The 23,504-nt window shown below is 45.5% G+C and overlaps 1 protein-coding gene across 1 annotated transcript in view; it reads left to right on the forward strand.

Moving 5' to 3' along the window:
* Window positions 1-23,504, forward strand: part of ANO2 (anoctamin 2) — a 393,938-nt gene that overhangs the window by 366,503 nt on the left and 3,931 nt on the right. The window contains exons 21-23 of the mRNA XM_056108654.1: window positions 10,368-10,520; window positions 10,911-10,963; window positions 13,526-13,707. Coding sequence (XP_055964629.1) covers window positions 10,368-10,520; window positions 10,911-10,963; window positions 13,526-13,707 — 388 coding nt within the window. The remainder of the gene's footprint in view (window positions 1-10,367; window positions 10,521-10,910; window positions 10,964-13,525; window positions 13,708-23,504) is intronic.

The raw sequence follows: 23,504 nt of genomic DNA on the forward strand, positions 1-23,504 counted from the left end.
CTTTTCCATTTCTCTTCTTGCTCTAGCAACAAGGAAGCTCAGAGTAGACTTTGTTGTTCAACCATATCCACATTATGTGGTGGCAAATGTCGTTGACCCTTTTTTGTCTGCTATTTATTTCATTTCTTCTAAACTTCTTCAACCCTCTTGGGACTAGAGAGATTGTACAGTGGGCAAGGCACTTGCCTTGTCTGTGCCAACCCTGGTTCAATCTGCAGTATCCCATACGATCCCCCAGGCACCACTACAAGGGATTCCTGAGTGAAGAGTCAGGAGTAACCCCTGAACATCACTGGTCATGGCTCAAAAACAAATAAATAAAATTCTTCAACCCTAATCTTATTTGTATTGACTCTTGTCAGAATGTTTTGGAAAGATATAAGGGCAAAGGGATAAGATATACCAAGATTCTTAGTAATGTGCTGAAGAACTTCTTTCAAATCACTTCTTCTCTGACTATAAACCACAACCCAAATAGATTAATGGGAGGATGTGTGGATGAATGAATGGAAAGTTGTCTTCACAGTATCATTGGGAAGACAGATAAAGTAAACAAGAGTGAATAAGTCATGTCATCTATTGGTTCACCCAAAAAATATTTACCATAAATTTACCAGACTAGACAAGTCCATAGATCTCACCAACTTATTTCTCACTAGCTTTGAGAAATGGAACTAGGAACACTGGTGTGATATTTTTGAGGTGATTCGAATGCAGGCAGGTGGGAGAAAAGACGTAGAAAACACCAGGGAAGCTGTAGTGTGCTTTCCAGGGAAGATGTACATGTGAACAAAGACACATGGAGAGGGGGAAGTAACTAAATATGTTGAGGGTGGTGCTAGTATCAATAAAAATTTATTCTCTGACAGTCAGATGGAAATCAGTTTGGAGAAGATCCAATAGAGGAAACCTAAGATATGTGCGTGCAAGTAAGACTAGGGAGGGGCCACTATTGTATCAGGATTGAATCTACACTTCAGTGTGGCAAAAGAACATTGATATTGGTTATTATCAGGGCTGGAGCAATAGCGCAGCGGGTAGGGCGTTCGCCTTACAAGCGGCCAACATGGCCGACCCGAGTTCGATTCCTCCGCCCCTCTCGGAGAGCCCGGCAAGCTACCGAGAGTATTCGATATGCCAGACACAGTAACAACAAAGTCTCCAATGGAGACGTTACTGGGCCCGCTCGAGCAAATCGACGATCAACGGGAGGGCCTTTACCTTTTATTATCAGAAATTCTACTTATTTCATACCTTCATCAACTGTTAGATGTGCAGTTCTTAGAAAATCATTTTGGTCTGTCTAAAACTCCCCTTTTTCATTGAAAAAAATTGGAATCCAAGGTCAGGGAAAACAAGAGCTAGGAGGACTGGTCAATGGTTGAAATCTACCACAAGTGTGTGTGTGTGGGGGGGGGGGGTTGGGGGTAGGTAAGATAGAGAAGGGACCAGTATGACAATAATAGTTAGAATGATCATGCTGGACAAAAACTGAGTGTTAAAAGTAGGTAAAGGGATACACACACACACACAATGCATATGCACACACACACATGTATTTTATACATGACAACATTTCAGTATCTGTATTGCAAACCACAATGCTCAAAAGGAGAGAGAGAGAGAGAGTGAGTAAGAGAGAGAGAGAACTGTCTGCCATAGAAGATGGGAGTGAACCTGGGGACACCAGTGCTGGGGAGTGTACACTGGTGGAGGGATGGGTGTTATAGCACTGTATGACTGAAATTTCATCATGAGCAGCTTTGTAAGGGTCTATCTCACAGTGATTCAATAAAATCCCTGGGGGAAAATTGGAATAATAATATCATGCCACTGAATATGATGAGCCAGAAAATATGCTACCTATCGAGGTTCAATAATTAGGAAAAGTTTTTTGAAAGTTCACAACCTTTGTGAGTTTAGAATCTTGCTCAGAACTTGTAGAAGGGGAGGAATGAGTAGATTATTCTAGAAGATCCGGATACAAAGGCCTTTATACTCCATATGAGTGAAAGTCACACTTTGCTGCCCTTTTCTGTGGCAATCAAAACAGCTCACCTCTAAATATTTCCTTAGGTGATTGCAGGACTGTCTTAACGTACAGTGAGTAGAGCATTTGCCGTGCATGCAGCCAATCTAGGTTCAATTCTTTGCATCCCATCTAGTCCCCAAGCACCACCAGAATTAATTCCAGATCAGTGCCAGGAGTAATCCCTGAACATCACTGAGTGTGGCCCCCCCCAATAAATAAATAAATACATATTTTCTTAACCCCAGTGTCTTATCCTAAAGCAAAGAAGACTCTGTATGAATAGGTCAATATTATTCTATCAGCCTGGGATCTAGTGTGATAACTTTGAAACTTGAGTAGCAGAATTCTCCATATAAAGAAACAAATACTGTACTGTTTATGTGGGTGGGATAAGGAAAAATTGAGGATGAACTCTCCCTTAATCACAAATAATAGTAAAACAGGCCTTGATGATCTATACCATCATGGAATTGATTTGCAAGCAGTAAACTCTAATGCTTAATTTGTTCTTTCAGGCTCATTTCTTCCTGTTCTGACTTCTAGAGTTTTTGACTTGAGCCCAAACCATTGTGTAAACCCCAGGTGACCTCATTCAGGTTAAAAGGGAAGTCCACTTACTATCATTACTTCTTGAGTAGATAGTTGCTGAATCTGGACCCCTGGATTGCAGGACTGTCTTAACTACCAATATTTTGCATGATTCTTGAACTTGTTCTTCAAGTCAAGGCTGTAATGTCTGTAGAAAACCTCTGATGAGAATGATTTCCTCTTGTCCATCGATAATGCTGCCATTAGAATACTATGTGCATGGAATCCCAGGAAAGATTTGATGGCAATGCTTTTCACCCCTACCCCACAGAAGCATCTATGGCAGTTTCCTAGCCACAAATAAAGTGTCCAGAATACAGGTCTAGAAATTGTTTAATATTTTCTCAATGTTCTTGGGATGAATGAATGATTCACTCATGAACAAATGGATCATGAATTGGGAACCCTCTTATAAGCCTACCGAGACTGTTTTCCTAAGCAATAACTGCTCCCACTGGGATAAACAGCTCCCGCCCTGTCTTCCCCTAATCTCTTTGTGTATAATGGGTCAACTAACACTTACAATTCTCTCTTATACCAGAAGTTGCCAGTGCCGAGAATGTTGGTTTTCCTTGCCCTTTGATAAAAGCATTCTGTGGACATAGTATTGAAATATGGACTTAGAAGATAAATAATGATAACCTTCCCTTGCTGAGTTTATTTCTTGTGTGTTGGTATTAACAGGCTGTTCCTAGTTGAATCGTATGAGGAATTGCCTGTGGGCTGAGAAGACACTCACTGTGTTCCTGCACACAACTGATGTTGTTTTTTAAGAACTGTTGAAAGAGAGGATTCTTAAGCCCCTGGTTTTCAGTCCTGTTACACACACTGTGTTGTTTACACTAAACTATCAAGTGCTCTGTGCTTTTACTAAACTAAAAGTATATCTTTAAAGCTGCAATTACTAGAACTGGACTCTCTCACTTGTTTTCCACCAAGTCTCTTTTAGTCTGTGGGTAGCAGCACTGAGTATGACATGTGGAGTCTTTGTACTCATGACCTCATCTCACCTCATTATCATGAAAAGCCAAAGTTTTCATCCATCTATTTCAGTTTGTCTGATTCTTTTTGTGGTTATTATGTGTTTATAGCTGAATACAAGCTGCCTGTTTGCCGTAGAGTAGAAACCACATAAAATTATGAGGACTCAAGAACTATTAAGATTTTCCCGTGGTCTCTAGGGGGCCTATAGTCTAGAGATCAAGTCAAATAAAAAAGAAAGTGACATGTGCAAGGTATTATTGAGAAATGGAAGCGAGATGTCTGTGGTGTTTGGCCTACTTAAATGATATGCTGGGCAATAGGATTGAAGAGAGACTTCTTTGGGGATTTGTTTGTTTGTTTGTTTTTTGGCCACATGCAACAGTTCTCAGGGTGTACTCCTGACTCTACAATCAGGGATCACTCCTGGCAGGTCTTGGGGAACCATAAGCAGCATGCAAGGAAAGCTCCGTATCCACTATACTATTTCTCCAACCCGAGGCTTTTTAGTAGAAAAGACATTACAGGGAGCTTGAATTGAAGCTAAAGACAAATGGTCATTCACCCAGCAGAAAAATTAGAAAAGTTACAATAAGAGTGGTGTATGCAAAAGCTCAGAAATGTGGAAAACATGGTGAGCCTTAGGAGTCCAAATGGTTTTGAGAAAAGGTTGGAAAGTGGGCATTGTTGATCTTCAAGCATTCTGGCCAAATATTAGGCCTGAGCACAGAGCATGGGTGGGGAAGAGATATGTCTGGAAAAATAAGTTGGAATCAGATCGCCAAGGACCTTGAATGCCAGGTCAGCCTGTGTGTGTGTGTGTGTGTGTGTGTGTGTGTGTGTGTGTGTGTGTGTGTGTGCACGCTCATTTGTGTTTAAATGAGTAGAAAATCAAAATGATGTTCCATTAAGAGCTTTTTCATCAGTCCTGGACAGTCCACTCTGTTCTTCTAAAATCCCTGTTTTCTTCTCTAAGCAGATTGTCCTGGAATGTCCCTGTTGGATGCCATCTTGTTTAGTTTAGCCCACTCCTCCTTGTTGTTTTAACCTCAGCCCAGGTAGTCAAGGCCAAGCTTTTAATTGTCTCCAGCATCAGGCAGCAGAGACCGGGTGGTTATTTTTCAAAGGCTGATGGAGAGTGAGAAGAGAAAACCTTGGGGGGCTGGGGGTGTTGTGTTTCCAGGAGTTTGTGCTTCCAGCTCAACCTTTCTGGAACACTTTGCAGCAAGCTTTGTAAAGATTTAGTTGAAAAATCAACTTACAGATTCCTCCAAAATTGGCTTGGCCAGGTTTAATCTATTATTGGTCGAGCCAAGCTGGCTTCTATTATGCAGCACGTGGAGGATTTCCGGCCCTGCTCTTGTCCTGATGGGGGCTGGTTGTGTTTAGAAGCAGATCTTGGAGTTGATGAAGGCTGGTCACGTGTTCTCTGTAGTGAACCTGCCACCCATCTAATACCTTGAACTAAGAAAAGCAAGACCTAGGTTTAGCATTTGTTTGCTAGAGGGTTATTATCTTTCTCTTCCCCCACTTCCTCTGCTCCCCACCCCCACCTCCACTGTGTGGTCACAAAATAATTGTGGGCTTTTTCGCCACATGCATTAGGTGGCCATGAGCTGCTTCCCCACCCTGGCATGCCACTGCCACCAACAGAATGCATGAGGGAGGGAACAGGGTCACCAAACTGGTTGGTGATCAGTCACCATTTATTCCAATCTCCGTCCTGCTATTTATTTCATCCTCCCCTTGTGCCTGATTGGGGTGCTTTTACTAAACTAAATGTATATTTTTATACATTCTAGTCTCACAATGCCCCTCATTCCCATCTCAGTTCTCTCATACTAGTCTCCCCACTCCCAGTCTTGCTGCCTTAGTCAAGAGTCCAGTCACCTGTATTGGGGATAGCAACTACAGGTCAGATAGCGCCATCAACACATATAAAGCACTTCCTTCTGGAGGAGGATGGGGTGGGGGGAGCTCTTCTAAGACAAAGAGCTCATCCTGCTAGGAGATCCACTCAAGGGCAGAATTTCATCTTTCCTTAGTCCGTAACTATTTAAGCAGTCATCTTAAATTTACTTCTTAATAATCTTTCTAGTCGTTTTGAACAGACACAGTAAGAGATGTACTAAGTTTAAAGGGTGGCTCGCCTGGAAACATCTCATTATAGATCCCAGACTACAGTCCTCAGGCCAGATTAGTCCTTCCTAACCCTAGCAGGGTCCGTGTCCAGTCACTTCTCTTTGGGTCATGATGAAATTCGTCCACGACCATGCTCTCGACTTATTATAAATGTTATAGCACTTGGCCTGTCCCATTTCTATGCCAAGGTAGCTTAGAGCTTGCCTGTTTCCATCCAGTTCCTTCTTCAGGACCCTACTTTTGGGGTGCTAGGAACTAAGGGCAACTGAGGATTAAGTCAAGTAAATATGACCGATCTCCTGGAGTAAATATTATTCTGAGTGAATTAACTCCCAAGTTACAAAAGCATAGCATTAACTGTCTTCATGTGTCTGTGAGAAAAGGACATGCTCTAAGGTAAACTATACAAAGGACATAAGGGAAAGAGAAAAGCAAAATTTCACTTACAAATACAAAATCCAGAGTCCTTAGAAGGACCTGACCTTACAAGTCACAGGGTCTGATTTGGGGATGTAAGTGATTTACAGATAGGGGAAGCAGAGCACAGAGGAGAAGTTAAACACAAAAGAATGAGAGTGTCCTGGGAGCACTGTGATGGGTGTAACCCAATAAACCTAAACTCCCTGTGGTAAGGGAGAAAGGACAAACCAATGTTATCCTACACTCTGCCACCACTTAAATCAAACAAAATCTACTATTTCTTCTGCCTCTTTCTGTTGATTCCTAGAAATGGGCAGGGTATTCAGTTCAAGCAAGCAACATTTCTGTACATGGGACCTCTGTAGACAGTAACTTTTCTTGGCCCAGGACGCCCTGAAGAAATATCAGAAGGGATCAAGTATCTTGTCACTGCAAGTTCAGAGCCACTGATCTTTGTTTAGCCCATTTCCTTGAGGCTGTTTAATGCAGAGATTTCCATGGCAAGAGAAAACTGCAGACACCATGTGTTAGAAGATTGGGGTGCTAGGAACTAAGGGCAACTGAGGATTAAGTCACGTAAATATGACCAATCTCCGGGAGTAAATAATTTGTGGCATTAGTAGGTAGCTACCCCTTGAAGCTGTTGACACTGTCTAAAGAAAGACAACAGGGAACCTGTGTCTGGAGAATTTGTGGAGGTAAAACACAACCCCCAGGGCAATCCACAAATACTGTATACATGTCTCACTTCTGGAGCTCATGGTAGAGAAAGTTGAGTAAGTGGAGAGTTCAGTTTTTCTGCCACTCTGAAAGGACCTTGGGATGCGGAGTGTCCTTGACCCCACATGGTGAGGACATGCTCTCTGGGCTTCTAGTCATCTCAAGTTACTTGATTTTCCCTGCATTGCTCTCCTGGCCAAGTCCTCATTGGGGCTTTAGAGAGTTGGCACAGTTCTGTTGGAGGAAGCCACTTAGGAGATGAAGAACATTTGCCCTGAGCTCATTAGAATCAAGAACTGAGCTCATTAGGATCAAGAAGAGCAATTCAGAACTCCAGACAGAAAGATAGATTTGTATCTGTCCTTAAATACAGGCCATGTTTTACAAGTTTTAGAAGTCCGCCTTACATCTGTTTTGCTTTCCTTGTTAGTACCACTCCCCTCCTATCACCCACTTTGCCCTTGTCTGTTCCTCAACTCTAAAGTGAATTCCTTAGCAAAGCCTTATTTACAAGATGGACTAGGCCTTGAATTTTATGCTGGCGCCCAGAGCATGCTTTGGAAGTCCCCTGTGTCTAGCCAGTGAACCAGGCCATCATTCCAAAGGATCCCAGACAGATGTGCGCCTATTTGTCTTTGAGGACCCAACTGACATTCACTGAGCATTAGGGATGATAGCCACATTGTATGAGCCAGAACAGTAACCAACCACTACCAGTTGGGTTTCCAAACAGCCCCTCAAATCCAGTTTTTGTGTTACATAAAGTCCCATGAAGGTCTCTTTCTTGAAACTTCTACTGTGCTGAGGCATATTCCTTGTTGGTGGAAGTTATTTTTTTTTTTAAAGTTTGATCCTGTTTCTTCTCCCCCCTTCTTAATATGAATATCCTAGAATCTTGAAGCTTGTCCAAGAGAATGAGAATCAGATCCAAAGGGAATTGAAACCAGTTTCCTGAACTTATCAGTGAGGATGCTAAGGCCCTTTGAAATGGAGAGATTGGCCTCAGGACATGAGGTGCATGAAAACCCACAGCCAGCATTGACCTCCTTCTGACTCTCCCCAGAGAGCACACCTTACAAGTGTGTCTGTGCATCTTCTAAGGGTGCTGTGCACATTGCAGTCATCTCTGCATGTTAATATTGACTCCAATAAAAGTAAAATTACATGGCAGATAACATCACTGAACTCCTGCTGAGTGGGAGGCATTGTTCTAAGCACTTTACACACATAATCATTTACTCTTATGTCTCCCATGAAGTTGGTATTGTTATTATTATTATTATTATTAGGGCGGGAGCGATAGCACAGCGGTAGGGCGTTTGCCTTGCACGCAGCCAACATGGCCGACCTGAGTTTGATTCTCCGCCCCTCTTGGAGAGCCCGGCAGGCTGCCGAGAGTATCTTGCCCACACGGCAGAGCCTGGCAAGCTACCAGTGACAAACACAGTAACAACAAAGTCTCCAATGGAGACGTTACTGGGCCCACTCGAGCAAATCGATGAACAACGGGAGGACAGTGACAGTGACAGTTATTATATTACTTTACCTTTTTTTTTTACTATAGTGTCAGGAATTGAACCCAGGGTCTGCTCATTGCAAGACAAAAGCTCTAGTCTGAGTCACATCCCTGGTCCAGGGTGGATATTATTATTTGTAATGTCTGCAGAAAGTAAATTAGGCACAAGAAGTAAAATAACTTCTCTTTCATAAGAAGACCTGACAGAGCCAGAGTGATAGTACAACAGGTAGGGCTCTTGCCTTGCATGTGGCTAATCCAAATTCAACACCAGCACCATCTATGGTTACCCACCAAGCCTCATAAGGAGTGATTCCTGAGCCAGAAGTAAGCACTGAGCACTACCACGTGTGGTCTACACTCCCCAGAAATAAATAAGAAGACCTGAGCTATTGAGACTTTCCTGGGACTAGGTATTGGGTTCAGATTGGCAAGTATATACCGAGCCCCTGGAGTGTACATCCCTGCCATTCTCCCCTGCACAGACCAGTCCTGATAGCATGAACAGAGGCATGCAGAAACTAGGGGAGGCCATTACGGGGTTCACACCAACGGGCTTGTCCCAGGAGATGGCCTCTGGTGGTCTGGGAGACTGAGGACACTTGCTTGTGCATCATTAATGGAAGGACTTGAAGCATTCAGAAAATGTCAAGAGAATAAGAAATTATGGATGCTGTACAATGCATGTAAGGTATTAGAAGATGCTGGGAGGCAGTAGTTGGGTGGTCATTGGGAGGGACATTAGGAGAGGGGAAGGGAGATAGGTTGGGAGCCAATTGCAAAACAGCATTATCACCAGGGAAGGAACTGGAAAAAAATAAATAGGCGGATGCCAACAGAACAGTGGACGAGTCCCTAAAGGTGAGAGGGTCAGAGCACAAGCACATGGGACTGAATTGACCTTATAGAGGCCTGGAGACAGAAGATGCCCCTGGCTGTCCAGGTGAAAATGGTGAGTGCTTGGACTGTTTCCAGACACATGCTTGGCTGGGGCTTTCTCCACAAAGTGTTGAATCCAGCCTTCCCAGAACCACAGTCTATCTCTCAAGATAAAACTTGCCTTCTCCACGTGGAGACATTCCTTACCCCCTCATCCTGAAGGGCCATGATCCATGTGTCCTTGCTGTCTCTGGGCTTTCTCTCTCTGCCAACATACATCCAACTTGTTTGCACACCTTCCCCTCAACACCAACTTCCTACCAGCAAAATATGACCTTTGCCACCTTAGATACTTGTTCTAGTGCCTGACTCCAGTGAGCGCTCAGTATCTGTGTGAGGAATGACTAAAGTCTGGGACTCTGGAGGTGGGAAGAGCAGAGAAACTTTGAGACTCAGAATTTTAAGTTACTTGGAGGGGGGAAGGGGTGGCAAACTCTGGCCCAGGGACCAAAAACAAGCTTTCTTCTTAGTTTTTATAAATAAAGTTTTGTGGGAACAGGTTGATAAAACAGCTTTCTGTCTTCTGGGGAAGAATTAGGCCATTCTGGCAAGATGATCTGGCCTGCGAATATGAAACAATTTATTCTTGGGCCCGCGGCACTAGTGAGAGGTTTAAGGGTGAGGGAGAGTTGATGCTTTTCTTTTCCTCATATCTCGGTTATGAAATTCAGAACTTTGCTCTCCCTCCGGGTGTTGAGAAAGAAATCTCTGGGACCAGAGGAGAAGGGAGGCTGTGAGAACACCCTGGAAAAGAGACTCAAGTTGGCAACATAACGCAATGGGTTGAGTGTATGCTCAGCATGCAGAGTACCTAGGTTCTATCCCCAGCATTGGATGGTTCCCCAGGTGCAGAGCCAGAACTGATCCCTGAAGACAGATCTGGAAGCAGCCTCTGAGCACCACCAGCTATGGTTCCCAAACCCCAAAATTGTAAAGAACGAAAGATTTGCTGAGAACAGGCAGGGACTAGAGCAAGACACACTTGAGGTTTCTTCCTGTCGCAGCCTCTCACACTGTCCTCTCTCTTAGTTATCCAGTTCGGCTTTGTCACCCTCTTTGTGGCCTCCTTCCCTCTGGCACCCGTTTTTGCCCTCCTCAACAATGTCATCGAAGTGCGGCTGGATGCAAAGAAGTTTGTGACAGAGCTGAGACGGCCGGATGCTGTGAGGACCAAAGACATAGGTATGGTCTCTGCTGGGAACCTGAGACAGGCTCATCCCCAACACTGTGTCCACCCAATGCCACCCTGACCCAACAGTGGGCCCAGAATCAAGAAGAACTGGGAGGCTTGACCTCTTTCCCATCTTGAACTCCTCATCCTCGTAACCATCCTCATAACCTCCATGGCGGGACAGGCCATACTCTCCCCTGCCAGGAGCCCTCATTCCCCTATCCCAGCCCCCGTTTTCAGACAGGGGATTCTAAACCTTTCCAGACAAGTCCATTCCTGGAAGGCCCACCCAACATTCCCCAGGGAACTTGTCTGCGAAATGTCCCCCTGAGCAAGAAAGAGTGTTGTCATCACTGAGCGTGGGAGTGAGTGAGCCAGACAGCTTCCTTTCCATCTTACAGGGATCTGGTTTGACATTCTCTCCGGAATCGGCAAGTTCTCTGTGATCATCAACGTAAGTGCTTACATGTGGGATACCTCTTGGCTCTTGGGGAGGTCCTTGACACAGGCCCATCTTTCCCATTTGCAGTGTTCCTTAAGATAGCTCCCAGTAAACAGGGCACCCGATCTTCTTTCTCATGGCACCATGGCCAAAGCTGTGTGATTCTGTCCCTCGTTTCACTGCACTGAGAGGAAGAAGGATAATTATCCTCTAGATTGCATACCAGGGTGTTAAGGGGCAACATCAGATCTTTCCTCAGAGCCAAGAATCATGAGGAAAGAATGTCACATATCTAGCCATCTTATTTCTTGCTTTTTCTCCTCCGGTGCTGAACAATACCTGGCACCTCGCCCAAGCCGCCATTCCTAATTACAGTTCCTCCAGGTTGTCAATGAACAATCTTAATTATCCCCTGGGACTCTGGCTCCATGTCGTCAGTGACACAGGAGGAGATAGAAGGAGAGGAGATCTACCTATGGCGATCTCCTTAATGGCTGCCCCAGACATGTCTATGTTTCGGAGGAGGAAATCCTTCTGGGTTCATGCCAAGGCCTCCTTTGACTTTAGCATTCTCCTGGAGGGTGGCCAGGGAGGGCCTCCTCTTCCAGCTCCCAAGAAAATTTTGAGCAGATCAGTGCATACCTTGAAAGCGATGGCCCACTCTTCTCAGGGAGAGAAAGCCAGGTTTGGTCTGGGACCCAGATCTCTATTCAGAGAAGAAAATGGCAGGAGAGCCATGAGGGGAAGCAGAGAGGGTCAGGCCATTGAACGGCCCCTGTCTGAGAGAGGAAGCATGTGTCCTATGATTGAGAAACAATCTAGTTGGGATAATGGATGAGTTGCTCCTTTGGGGTCAAGTCTACTTGAAGAGAGGCCCTGAATGTCAGGTACTTTCCATCAATACAATCAAGTGACAGGAAGTTCCATCTCTTTCACTTCTCTAAGACTCCTTATCTGGACTGGAGCGATAGCACAGCAGGTAGGGCATTTGCCTTGCATGTGGCCCACCCAGGTTTGATCCCCAGCATCCCATACGGTCACCCGAGCACCACCAGGAGTAATTCCTGAGTGCAGAGCCAGGAATAACCCCTGAATATCACTGGGTGTGACCCAAGAAAGAAAAAAAAACCCAAACAAAAAAAAAATACCCAACTCCTTATATGTGAGGAGGGGAGAGAGTAATGGTATCCACCACCTAGGATCATTCTGGAAATCTAGTGGAAGGATGAAAGGGCAATTAGCAAGTGCTCAGAAAGTAAGAACTGGGATGTTCAAAAGTATGTGACTCACCCTCTGAGATGGGAGGGTGAGTTATAGCCAGCCTCTGTCTCTCCCCCATACACACGTCATGTATACATCCAGAAAACAATACCTAAACTATACTTTTAAAAAAAAGGGCGGGGGGCGGGGTGGCTTTGATTGTTGGTACAGGATTCAGTGTAAACAGCTGCCAAAAAGATTTAAGATTTTCTGTGCAGAAAGTACCTCCATATTCAAACATGCAATTGCTCATTTGTCCTCTGCTTTGCTCCATAGACATTTATGGGTGCTTAGCTACACCAGATGCGATGCAGGGTATGTGTGGTTTTGACTGGCTGGTCAGGTCTCTCCGTTCTTTGCCTCGCTTTCCTCCCCTTTCCAAAATGAAATGGATGAAAAGAAGTCCATCGATACAGGGTGTATTTAAAAATGGTGAGAACAGATGGTCAGATTGAGGGCACTGTGGCCTTATCCTTGAGCTTCCTGGTGTCACTCAGTAACATATGGACAGAGTCATTCAGTGTCCACACACGCACAGCCCTTCTGTGACACTCTCACCAATATTGGTTGTTTTCTCAGAGGATCTCCCACTCTGTGTAGCTTGGGTAACACCAGTAGTGTCACTGCAGACCCCTGAGGGCGGTTTAACCCTTCCAGGACTAAGTGGTCCACAGTGGTACTTTCTCTCTCTCTCTCTCCCTCCCTCCTCTCTCTCTCTCTCTTTCCCTCCTCTCTGCGTGTCTCTCTCTCTGTGTTTGTGTGTGTCTCTGTCTGTGTGTGTCTGTCTCTGCCTCTCTCTCTTTGTTTGTTTGTGTGTGTCTCTGTCTCTGTGTGTCTGTCTGTCTGTCTCTTTCACTCTCTGTCTGTGTTTGTGTGTATCTGTATGTCTGTATGTCTGTATGTCTCTCCCTCCCTCCTGTCTCTCTTTGTCTCTCTGTGTGTGTTTGTGTGTGTCTTATCTCTGTGTGTGTCTCTGTCTCTACCTCTCTCTCTCTCTCTCTCTCTCTCTCTCTGCGTTTTTCTGTCTGTGTTTGTGTCTGACTGTCTGTGTGTGTGTGTGTCCCTGTCTGTCTGTCTCTCTGTCACTCTCTTTCTCTCTCTTACAAGATAGTACACACACACACACACACACACACACACACACACACACACACACCAAGGATGAGAAGCCACACAAGCTGGCCATGCAAACTCCAAGCAAAGGACTTCTGGGCGAGAGGCCTGTGGGAGTCAGTCTTGCAGTCAGACTGAACACTGCCACCTGGATGGTCACCACCCAGCCTCTCCTCAAGTGATTTTCATTCTGTTCCTCAGGCTTTCGTCATCGCTGTCACCTCCGACTTTATCCCCCGCCTGGTTTACCAGTACTCCTACAGTAACAATGGGACTCTGCACGGCTTTATCAACCACACCCTTTCCTTCTTCAATGTCAGCCAGCTGAAGGAAGGCACACAACCCGAATCCTCCCAATTTGATCAGGATGTCCAGTTCTGCAGGTAAAGTAACAGGGAGGACAGTGCAACTGGCCTTGCATTCAAATCCCCAGCACTGCACCTGGTGACCTGAGCAATGCAGGGGTCCCTCCTGAGCAAAGAACCAGGAATAAACCCTGAGCCCCCTACATATGACCCAACCCCCTGAAAAGAAAGTAAACAGGAAAGGAGGGCAGTCAAGCATGATAGAACCAGAAGCGGTTTTACTTGAATCTAGTCAGGGAGGGCTATCATTCAGACAGGAATGATGAAGGTTTAAACAAGAGTAAGAAAAGAAATTGAGAAAGGAAGAAGGTGACCCAGTTCTTATTTCAAAGGTGATGCCAAGAGATGTTAGTGATAATAGGAGTCAGAATCTTTGCCATACTTGGGCTGAGGTGAGAAGATGCTTTGAGTCCATTGACAAGATGTAGACCATGCTAAGAGAATCTCAATAGAAGATAGTGAATTGGATTTCACTACTACTGAATGTATAATGATAGTATGAAATCTGAGGGGGCTGGGGGAGGGGGCTGGAGTGATAGTACAGTGGATAGGGTGAGTGTTTGCTTTGCATGCAACAGACCCAGGTTCAATCCCTGGCATCCCATATGGTCTCCGAGCATTGTCAGGAATAATTCCTAAGTGAAGAGCCAGGAGAAACCTTAGCAATGCCGGGTGTGACCCAAAAAGCCAGAAGAAAGAAAGAAAGAAAGAAAGAAAGAAAGAAAGAAAGAAAGGAGAGGGCTATTTCCACTGAATCCTAGATACTCTAACCTGAAATTTTAGTGAGATTCAAGTTAGAAGCATGACTAGGAAATTTCAACACAGCCCCCAAAATAACAAACACTGCACTATTTACCTCAAAAAAAAAAACAAAGAGAAGAGTGAGGTTTTGGGTTTTGTTTTTTGCAGGGAGAGGGGCCTCCCCTGCAAAAACAAGGGCTAACGGAGCTACTTTAGCCATGCTTGGTACTGGGGATCGAACCTGGGTCCCTGTGTGTGTCAGACATGCAACTAAGGCTTTCTCTCCAGTCCAGCAATAAATTCTTGAACTGTCTTTTCTTTGGTTAAAATACAATGCCCATAAAGGACTTAATCAATCAAAGGCAACACCACACATATTTATCAAACAAAACAGGAGCTACAAATATCACGAAGAAACTAGAAGAGGGTATTGCAAGGAAAATGCATGGCTTTCTTGAACCTTCCCATATGGTGCCTGATCTAGAATTCCTGTGTATAAGCAGTGTTCCCATTCTATTTGTAGCAGTGATGACACTGGTCGATGTGTCACATCCTTCCACCTGAGATACCTTGGTACCCAAGGTCCGTCATTGGTTGAGATGGCCTGTTAGGACTGAGACCGTGAAGTAGAGAAAACAATTTACATCTCCACCCAGATTTCTCAGTGGAACGGCTTGATTCATGTTTTATTTCAATGGAGGGGGGTCCCAGGGGACGTAGTTTTGGGGTTCAAGTCCAGCTCTCCATCCCCCAAAGATGCAAAATTGGGGACTAGATATCAGAAGAGGTGTAAAAGTAAAGTAAAGTAAAGGCCCTCCTATTGATCATTGATTTGCTCGAGTGGGCCCAGTAACGTCTCCATTGGAGACTTTGTTGTTACTGTGTTTGGCATATCGAATACGTCACGGGGAGCTTCCCGGGCTCTGCCGTGTGGGTGAGATACTCTCGGTAGCTTGCCGGGCTCTCCGAGAGGGGCAGAGGAATCGAACTGTTGGCTGCGTGCAAGGCAAATGCCCTACCGCTGTGCTATCGCTCCAGAAGAGGTGAGTTCATTAATTTATAAGTCTCATATTTTTGGTATTTTCACCTCTGGGGCAGTAAAGAGTCTGACTCTGGGATTAAAGTCATATACAAACTGGATTGTATCTAGTACAGGGTCATTCCTTCATGTGGCTGGTGTGCTGGGCCAGCTGTCCATGATCCTGGATTCAGGCCCGTCAACCCAAGATGTAACTTCACTGCAGAAGTTTGAGGCCTTTGAGACCTTTTCTCATTATCTAGATCTATTCCAGTGGGGTCCACGGAATCAGACAGCAGATCAACAGATGTTTACATTAAACAAACACTGAGAACTAAGAATTATCCACTCATTTTTATACCTCAGGGGTATCATAGAAATATTCTTGTTGAAACTTCTACTGTTTCTGTTTTTATTTTTTCCGGGGGGAGGGGTGGCACAGCTGGCAGTAATCAGGGCTTACTCCTGGTTCTGCAATCAGGGACCCCTCCTGGTGGGTGTGATATGGAACGTTGGGGAAACTCAGGTTGGCAGTATGCAAGGCAAGTGCCATACCCTCTATTGTATCACTCTGGCCCTAAAATTCCTTATTATAGTTAGGAAAAAAAAAAGAAAGAAAACCCAATCCCACCCCCACCCCCCAAATTAACAAAGCAACTGAGGCTTAGAAAGTCAGAGTTCAGGGTGGAGCAATAGCACAGCGGGTAGGGCGTTTGCCTTGCACGAGGCCAACTCGGGTTCGATTCCTGGCACCCTATATGGTTCCCCAAGCACTGTCAGGAGTAATCCCTGAGTACAGAGGCAGGAGTAACCCCTGAGCATCACCTGGTGTGACCCAAAAAGCAAAAAAAAAAAAAAAGCCAGAGTTCTCCATGATTGCAGAGGTGTCTAGAAACTGATCCTATGCAAAAACTCTCAATTGTCCAAGAACTAAGTCCTCCACCACTACCCCCCAATGCCTGTGCAGCAGGAAGTAACACCCACATTGATGACTTGCCCTGCATGGAGTCAAGACCAATTGATTCCTTCCATTATTCTGTTATTCTAGAAACCTTGTCTATCCAGAGCATGGAGGGCCTGCCACCTTGCCCCTGACCTCAGTTGTGAATATTGAATATGCTTTTCAGAGATATCAGTGACTTAGCACTGTAGAATTGTCCTCCCATTGTTCATCAATTTGCTGGAGCGGGCCCAGTATCGTCTCGATTGTGACACTTGTTGTTACTGTGTTTGGCATATTGAATACGTCACGGGTAGCTTGCCAGCCTTTGCAACTTAACTTTTTTTTTTCAGTTCAGGTAATATGCTTATAAGAGTGTGTTACTTTTATGGTTTTGATGAACCAAGTTACTATTCCTTCACTGGCACCACATATGGTCCTCTGTTGGTACCACAAGAGGGTTACTTCTGAGCAGAGACAGGAATAATTCCTGAGCATCCCCAAACCCAAACAACCCCTTCCAAAAAAGGGAAAATAGCGACAAAGGGGGTGGCATATGGAGGATGGAGAGACAGTGTGTGAGAATCAATAGCAAGTCTACGGCTAATCCCAACCCAGTGTTTTAAACCCCAGTCACGGTGGGAAATGAAGTTAGCCCTGACTTTCTGGCAAAGAGTGTTGGGAACTCGATGACCCTTCTTGTTCTTAGCTTTCTGTGACCTCTGGCAATACATGGAGTCACATAAAATTGAGGTCTCAAGCTCCAATGTGGTCTTGCCAAGGTAGCTTAAAAATAGACCCCGAAGTTAGGACAAGGCTCTGGCTTCTCATTGGAGAAGCATTCCAGGCGTTTCTGGACCAATGTGATTTCCGCCGTTGTGCAGATTTGCAGGGTGTTCCCTTTGGCAGCGTGCTGATGTCGGTCTGTTGCATGCTCAGTGACCAGGAGGTGGGAACCAGGACCAAGATGTCCTAGAGGAGGGATGCTATTGGGGCAGCACTGGAATGGAGGAGTGGGGTCAGCGGGTCCCCCAAATCTAGGAGACAATTGGATAGAGTCTAGGCAGCCAGACAGCCTCCTGGCAAGGATCCAGCCAAACTTCTCAGCAGCTCCCAAGTTCCTATCCCCAGGCCTTCCGCAAAGTCTTTGAAAGGTGAGCCCCCTTCCAGCCCAGGGCTGACTGACATCTGGGTCTCCTGAAATCAAGGGGGAGCCTTTTCCGGGTGTTGCCCCTGCAGATCTTTATCCACCCCTGGCTGAACACAGCTCTCATTAATTTCTAATTGCCTATTCTGTGTCCCCTTGTTAGAGACCAATTTCAGGAGGCAGTTTGAAGTAGCTTGGAGGATATGAAAATATTGTAGGTAATTATGGTGGTGTTAATATGATATTTATTATTTATTTACTTATTTATTGCTTTGGGGGGCCACACCCAGAGATGCTCAGGGATTACTCCTGGCTCTGCACTCAGGAATTGCTCCTGGCGGTGCTTGGGGGACAATATGGGATGCTGGGAATCAAACCCAGGTTGGCCCTGTGCAAGGCAAACACAGTACCCGCTGTGTATTGCTTCAGCCCCTTATTTTTATTTTCATCGGAACTATTATCATCATTATTATTTTATGCACCACTATTGAGCTGAAATGCCTTAGGAACCTATGCAGCTTGCAACCCAAACCTCATTTTATTTGATAGAAAGAAAGAAAGAAAGAAAGAAAGAAAGAAAGAGTAAAGGATTAAGGATTTAAGCCTGATCATGCTCCTGCCAATCAATGAGAACCCCCAGTTTCTTATCTGAGCGAGCGTCCCACCCTCATGGATTGTGTGTCTTGAGGAATGACAGGGAGGCCAAAGTCACTGGACATCACGAGGGCGTGGGAGGGGATGGGATTGAAATCGAGAGTGGGGGGAAGAAGGAACTTCTCTTCCCTCCCAGCATCCCATTCTCCCCACCCATAAAAGTCAAGGCCCCACGTCATCTCCAAAATGTTGCTTCTGCTTTGAAAAAAAAAATTAACAGTTCTAGACAAATAGAATATGTCGATCTAGCCCTATAAAAATTCAGGGCAAGAGATATTGGTGGATGTAAGGTGAGTGTTTTCCATGCCGCTGACACCCAGTTCCACTCTCAGTACCTGCTATGGTCCCCAAGCATTGCCAGGGGTCTCCTTTGAGCACAGAGCCTGGAGTAGCCCCCGAGCACAGGGCTGTGAACCCCCCCACCAACCTCCGAAATAAACAAAACTGCACTGCTTTATTGCACTGTCGTCCTGTCGTTCATCGATTTACTCTAGCGGGCACCAATAACATCTCCATTGTGAGACTTGTTGTTACTGTTTTTGGCATATCAAATATGCCATGGGTAGTTTGCCAGCCTCTGCCATGTGGGCGGGATACTCTCGGTAGCTTGCCCCACTCTCTGAGAAGGATGGAGGAATCAAACCTGGGTTGGCTGCATGCAAGACAAATGCCCTACCTGCTGTGCGATCACTCCAGTCCAAATAAACAAAACAAACATCAAAAATTCTAAACATTTCAGCAACCTCTTTCTTTTCTTCTGCTTGTTCCCTGATCAATCCTACTTTCTCAGACATTCTTCCTACACTAATATGAGATGAACTTGTACAGTTTTTAAGATGTTTCTTTAGTTGTTTCATAACAACAAAATATAATTTGAGTAAATAGGCGCCTTATTTTTTTAGCTGATATATAAATTCAAATCAATGAATGTGATTGCGAGGCCAGTCCAGGTAAAATAGTATGTAGGGTTTGTTGTTGTTGTTGTCTTTATTTTGGGGGGGGGGGAGTGTACACCTTTCAATGTTAAGGGATTACTTCTGGCTCTGAACTCAGGAATTACTCCTGGAGTAATCGGAATGATATGCCATGTTGGGGATCAAATCTATCCGGGTTGGCCACATGCAAAGCTAACACCCTACCCTCTGTACTATCTCTCCAGTCCAAAAATAGTAGGTAGCTTTAAAGCTAAAACATAATGTTGCTTTCGAGACCAGTTATAGTTATTGTGGGAGTCTTAGTAACAGTGTCATTTTATTCCTGAAAGCTTAGCATAAAAAGAAATGTATTGAGGTCAACTGAATATTGCCATTAATTACATTCTTCTTTTGAAACGGTGAAACTTTTCATTGTAAAAGTAATTCTTCATAAAATAAAGATTCTGGGGCTGGATAGATAGCACAGTAAATAGGGCATTTGCCTTGCATGTGGCCGACCCGGGTTCGGTTCCCAGCATCCCATATGGTCCCCCAAGCACCACCAGGAGTAATTCCTGAGTGCAGAGCCAGGAGTAACCCCAGACACAAATTAGCTCACTTCATTAACTATTCTCTTCTGTTGCCATTATGAGCATTAAAACTGATTGTTTATCTTTCTTTAATTAGCATCTTCTCACTACTCAGTAAAAACATTTGCTAAACCTGACTTTTTCCAAAGGAATTTATTTTTTAAATTATGAACTTATATTTGGATATAAACAGCCACTAATTTGCCTGATGGCAGAGACTGACAAAATCCATGTTTTTAAAACTATGCATTGTAGTCCAGGAGCAGATTTATGAAGTAACTTTAGCAGGTTATGACCAGCATTTTAAAGAATAAAATAGGATAGGAGAGGATGGAATCAGAATGGAAGGGGATAGAACAGACAGAATAGGAGAGGATAGATTTCTAACGGAATGGGATGAAATGAACAAAACAGCATAGAAAAGTATCCATGTGGGGCTGGAGCGATAGCACAGCAGGTAGGGCGTTTGTCTTGCACATGGCCGACCTGGTTCTTAGGGCTTACTCCTGGCTCTGTGCTCAGGCATCACTCCTGGTGAGTCCGGGGGACCATATGGGGTGCTGGGAATCGAACCTGGGTTGACCGCGTGCAAGTCAAATGCCCTACCTGTAGGGCGTTTACCTTGCACACAGCCAGCCCGGCCGAGCCGGGTTCGATTCCTCTGCCCCTTTTGGAGAGCTTGGCAAGCTACTGAGAGTATTCAATAGGCCAAACACAGTAACAAGAAGTCTCACAATGGAGACGTTATTGAGCCTGCTCGAGCAAATCGATGGCCAACCCTGGTTCGAATCCCAGCATCCCACACAAATACATATACAGAGACACATAGACGTATACACAGTGACGCACAGATATATGCACAGACACAAATCACATACACATAAATGGATACATACAAAGACATGCAGAGACACACATACACACCATATGGTCCCCTGAGTACCTCCAGAAGTGATTTCTGAGTGTAGAGCCAGGAGTAACCCCTGAGCATCACCGAGTGTGACCTACAAAGCAAAACAAAACAAAACAAAACAAAAGAAAACAAAAAACAACTCATGTAGTTTTACAGGGGGGATAAGTACTGTTGCTGTCATTATTTTAGTGATATATGCACATTGATATCAAGAATATTTCTGACCACAGTAAGTCACAATTCTTTGAAAGATTTGGAAAGAGAAATGCACGTGGTGTCTAATTCATCAATTGTTCCATCCTGTCCCCTGTCCCATGCTTTTCCCTTTTCCATGAGCCGCTTGCCCGGTGCTTCTCCCACCATCCGCTCTCAGCCAGGAGATGTTTCCAAAGTGAACTCATTGGAAGCAGTTCCCTGTTTCTCCTCCCTCAGATCCCTAATTACATGGATGTGCCTGTTAGATTCACCACAGGTTTCAGGCGCTCCGAGTAGGCAAAGTGACTATTTCCAAAAGCTGTGTGGGGAGTTACTAGCTGAGATGGGACTGAATCTAGCAGAATTGGATTACTGATGGATTCTTTTCAGAATGGGGAAAAGAGAACGCTGAGTAGCGGCTCCTCAACAGAAGGTCACCCAGCAGCTGTGCCCTGGTCGATGGAGCAAGATAACAAGAGAAATGAAGATGAAGTTGCCTGTGGTTTCAGGACTGGGGCTGGGGCGGGATTGCCCCGTGGCGAGGGTCAGCTGTGGAGTGCTCTTCCTGGGTGGGTGTTGAGAAGAGTCGGGGATAAATGTCCATCCATTTTAAGAAGTGGACACAGGACTATGGGGGACCCTGGAGTTGCCCTGCTCCTTTGGCCACTGTGGCCCTCTCTGCCTTTGGCCAACATCATCTGGAGCTGGCCATGTTTCTGTCCTCAGCCATGGGTGGATATGATGAATCCTGTGGTGTTTGGCTGGGCTGGAGCTCCCTGCGCTTTTTATCTGGATGTCAACCCAAGTGCCTGCAACAGCTGGGATCAGCTGTTGGAAGAGGGCGGGGGTCTGATGGGGAGGGGCTTCCTGGTCTCTCTCCCAGCCCTGGTCTTGGGCTCCATGTCCACTTCGCCTTTCTCTGGCCCATGTTCTTCCTCTCGCTTTTTCCATGTCTGGGCTCACTTCTCTTTTTATCTTCCTCTTTTTTGTTTATTTGTTTTTATTCTGGGGTCACATCCAGCGATGGTCAGGGGTGACTCCTGGCTCTGCACTCAGGAATTACTCCTGGAAGTTCTCAGGGAACCATATGGGAGGCCAGGGATCAAACCCAAGTCAGCTGCGTGCAAGGCAAATGCCCTACCAGCTGTACTATCACTGGCAACTATCTTACTCCTTTTTTCTTTTTCTTTTTCTTTTTCTTTTCTTTTCTCTTCTTCTTCTTCTTCTTCTTCTTCTTCTTCTTCTTCTTCTTCTCCTCCTCCTCCTCCTCCTCCTCCTCCTCCTTCACCTCCTCCTCCTCCTCCTCCTCGTCCTCCTCCTCTTTGTCCTCCTCATCCTCTTCCTCCTCGTCCTCGTCCTCCTCGTCCTCGTCCTCCTCCTCCTCCTGCTTCTTCTTCTTCTTCTTCTTCTTCTTCTTCTTCTTCTTCTTCTTCTTCTTCTTCTTCTTCTTCTCCTCCTCCTCCTCCTCCTCTTCCTCCTCCTCGTCCTCCTCCTCATCCTCCTCATCCTTCTCATCCTCCTTCAACTCCTCCTCCTCGTCCTCTTCCTCATCCTCCTCCTCTTTGTCCTCCTCATCCTCTTCCTCCTCGTCCTCGTCCTCCTCGTCCTCGTCCTCCTCCTCGTCCTCCTCCTCCTCCTGCTTCTTCTTCTTCTTCTTCTTCTTCTTCTTCTTCTTCTTCTTCTTCTTCTTCTTCTTCTTCTCCTCCTCTTTTTTGGGTCACACCTGGAAGTACTCAGGACCCCCTCTGACTCTTCAATCAGGAATCACTCCTGGAAGTGCTCAGGGGACCTTATGAGATGGTGTGGATCAAACCCTGGTCAGCTGCATGCAAGCCCTACGCATTGTACTATCGTTCTGCCCCCTTCCTATTATCCTCTAATTTACACTCTCTTCCTTCATCTTTAAGAGGGTCCTTCTTCAAGAAGTACTCCCCACTTTAAGAGGGATCTTGCTGAGAAGCTGGTGGTTTGGGGGACGTGACAGGGTACAGAGAGGGCACCCATTTCTGAGTTCGCCCCGCAGACAGCAGCTGTTGACGAGGTGCTCTATAGCAAGGGATGGCAAGAGGGAATGCACCAGGTTTGACTTCTCCCTTGGCACTCACTTCTGACTCAGCCCCAGGGCCCTGGCCAGGTAATTTAGTGTCTCTAAGTCTTAGTTTCTACTGTGTGGGGGAAGCAATACCCACCTGAAAGCATGTTTCTAAACAGGAGCCCAGAAAACGGCCAGAAAAGCTCAGGCAATGATCTTATTTTCTCAGACAGTCCCCTGAACCTAGCCCCATACCCTCCCTCCACACTACCATCCTGCCCTGCCAACACACCGCTCAGTCTTGGTGCTTAGCTTAGGGGCTTATCTCTTCCTCCAGCCCAGCACTGGTTTTTCTTTCCTGAGCTTCAGATTTCAGTTGCATGCACAGGTCCTTGACAGGCCATTGCTCTTCAGCGCTTCTCTTTTTTTTTTAGAAAACAAAAATAGTGAGTCTGAGAAAATGGGCCCTTCTTTAGGAGAGTCATCCCAGCACGGGGGGCAGGGGTCGAGACAGTGACGAGGAGATCTCTTAACTTCCCCACGAGCCTCAGAGAGAAGGGGGAGCTCGCATGCAGCATCCTAGCCTTTTGAACATTAAGCCTCAGGAAAAAAATCATAAGGATGGTCAGGAAAGGACCCATGAATCATGATCACCCCCAAGTCCCTCACAC

The sequence above is a fragment of the Sorex fumeus genome, unplaced genomic scaffold, assembly GCF_029834395.1.
Source record: "Sorex fumeus unplaced genomic scaffold, SorFum_2.1 ptg000231l, whole genome shotgun sequence".
NCBI classification, from domain to species: Eukaryota; Metazoa; Chordata; class Mammalia; order Eulipotyphla; family Soricidae; genus Sorex; species Sorex fumeus.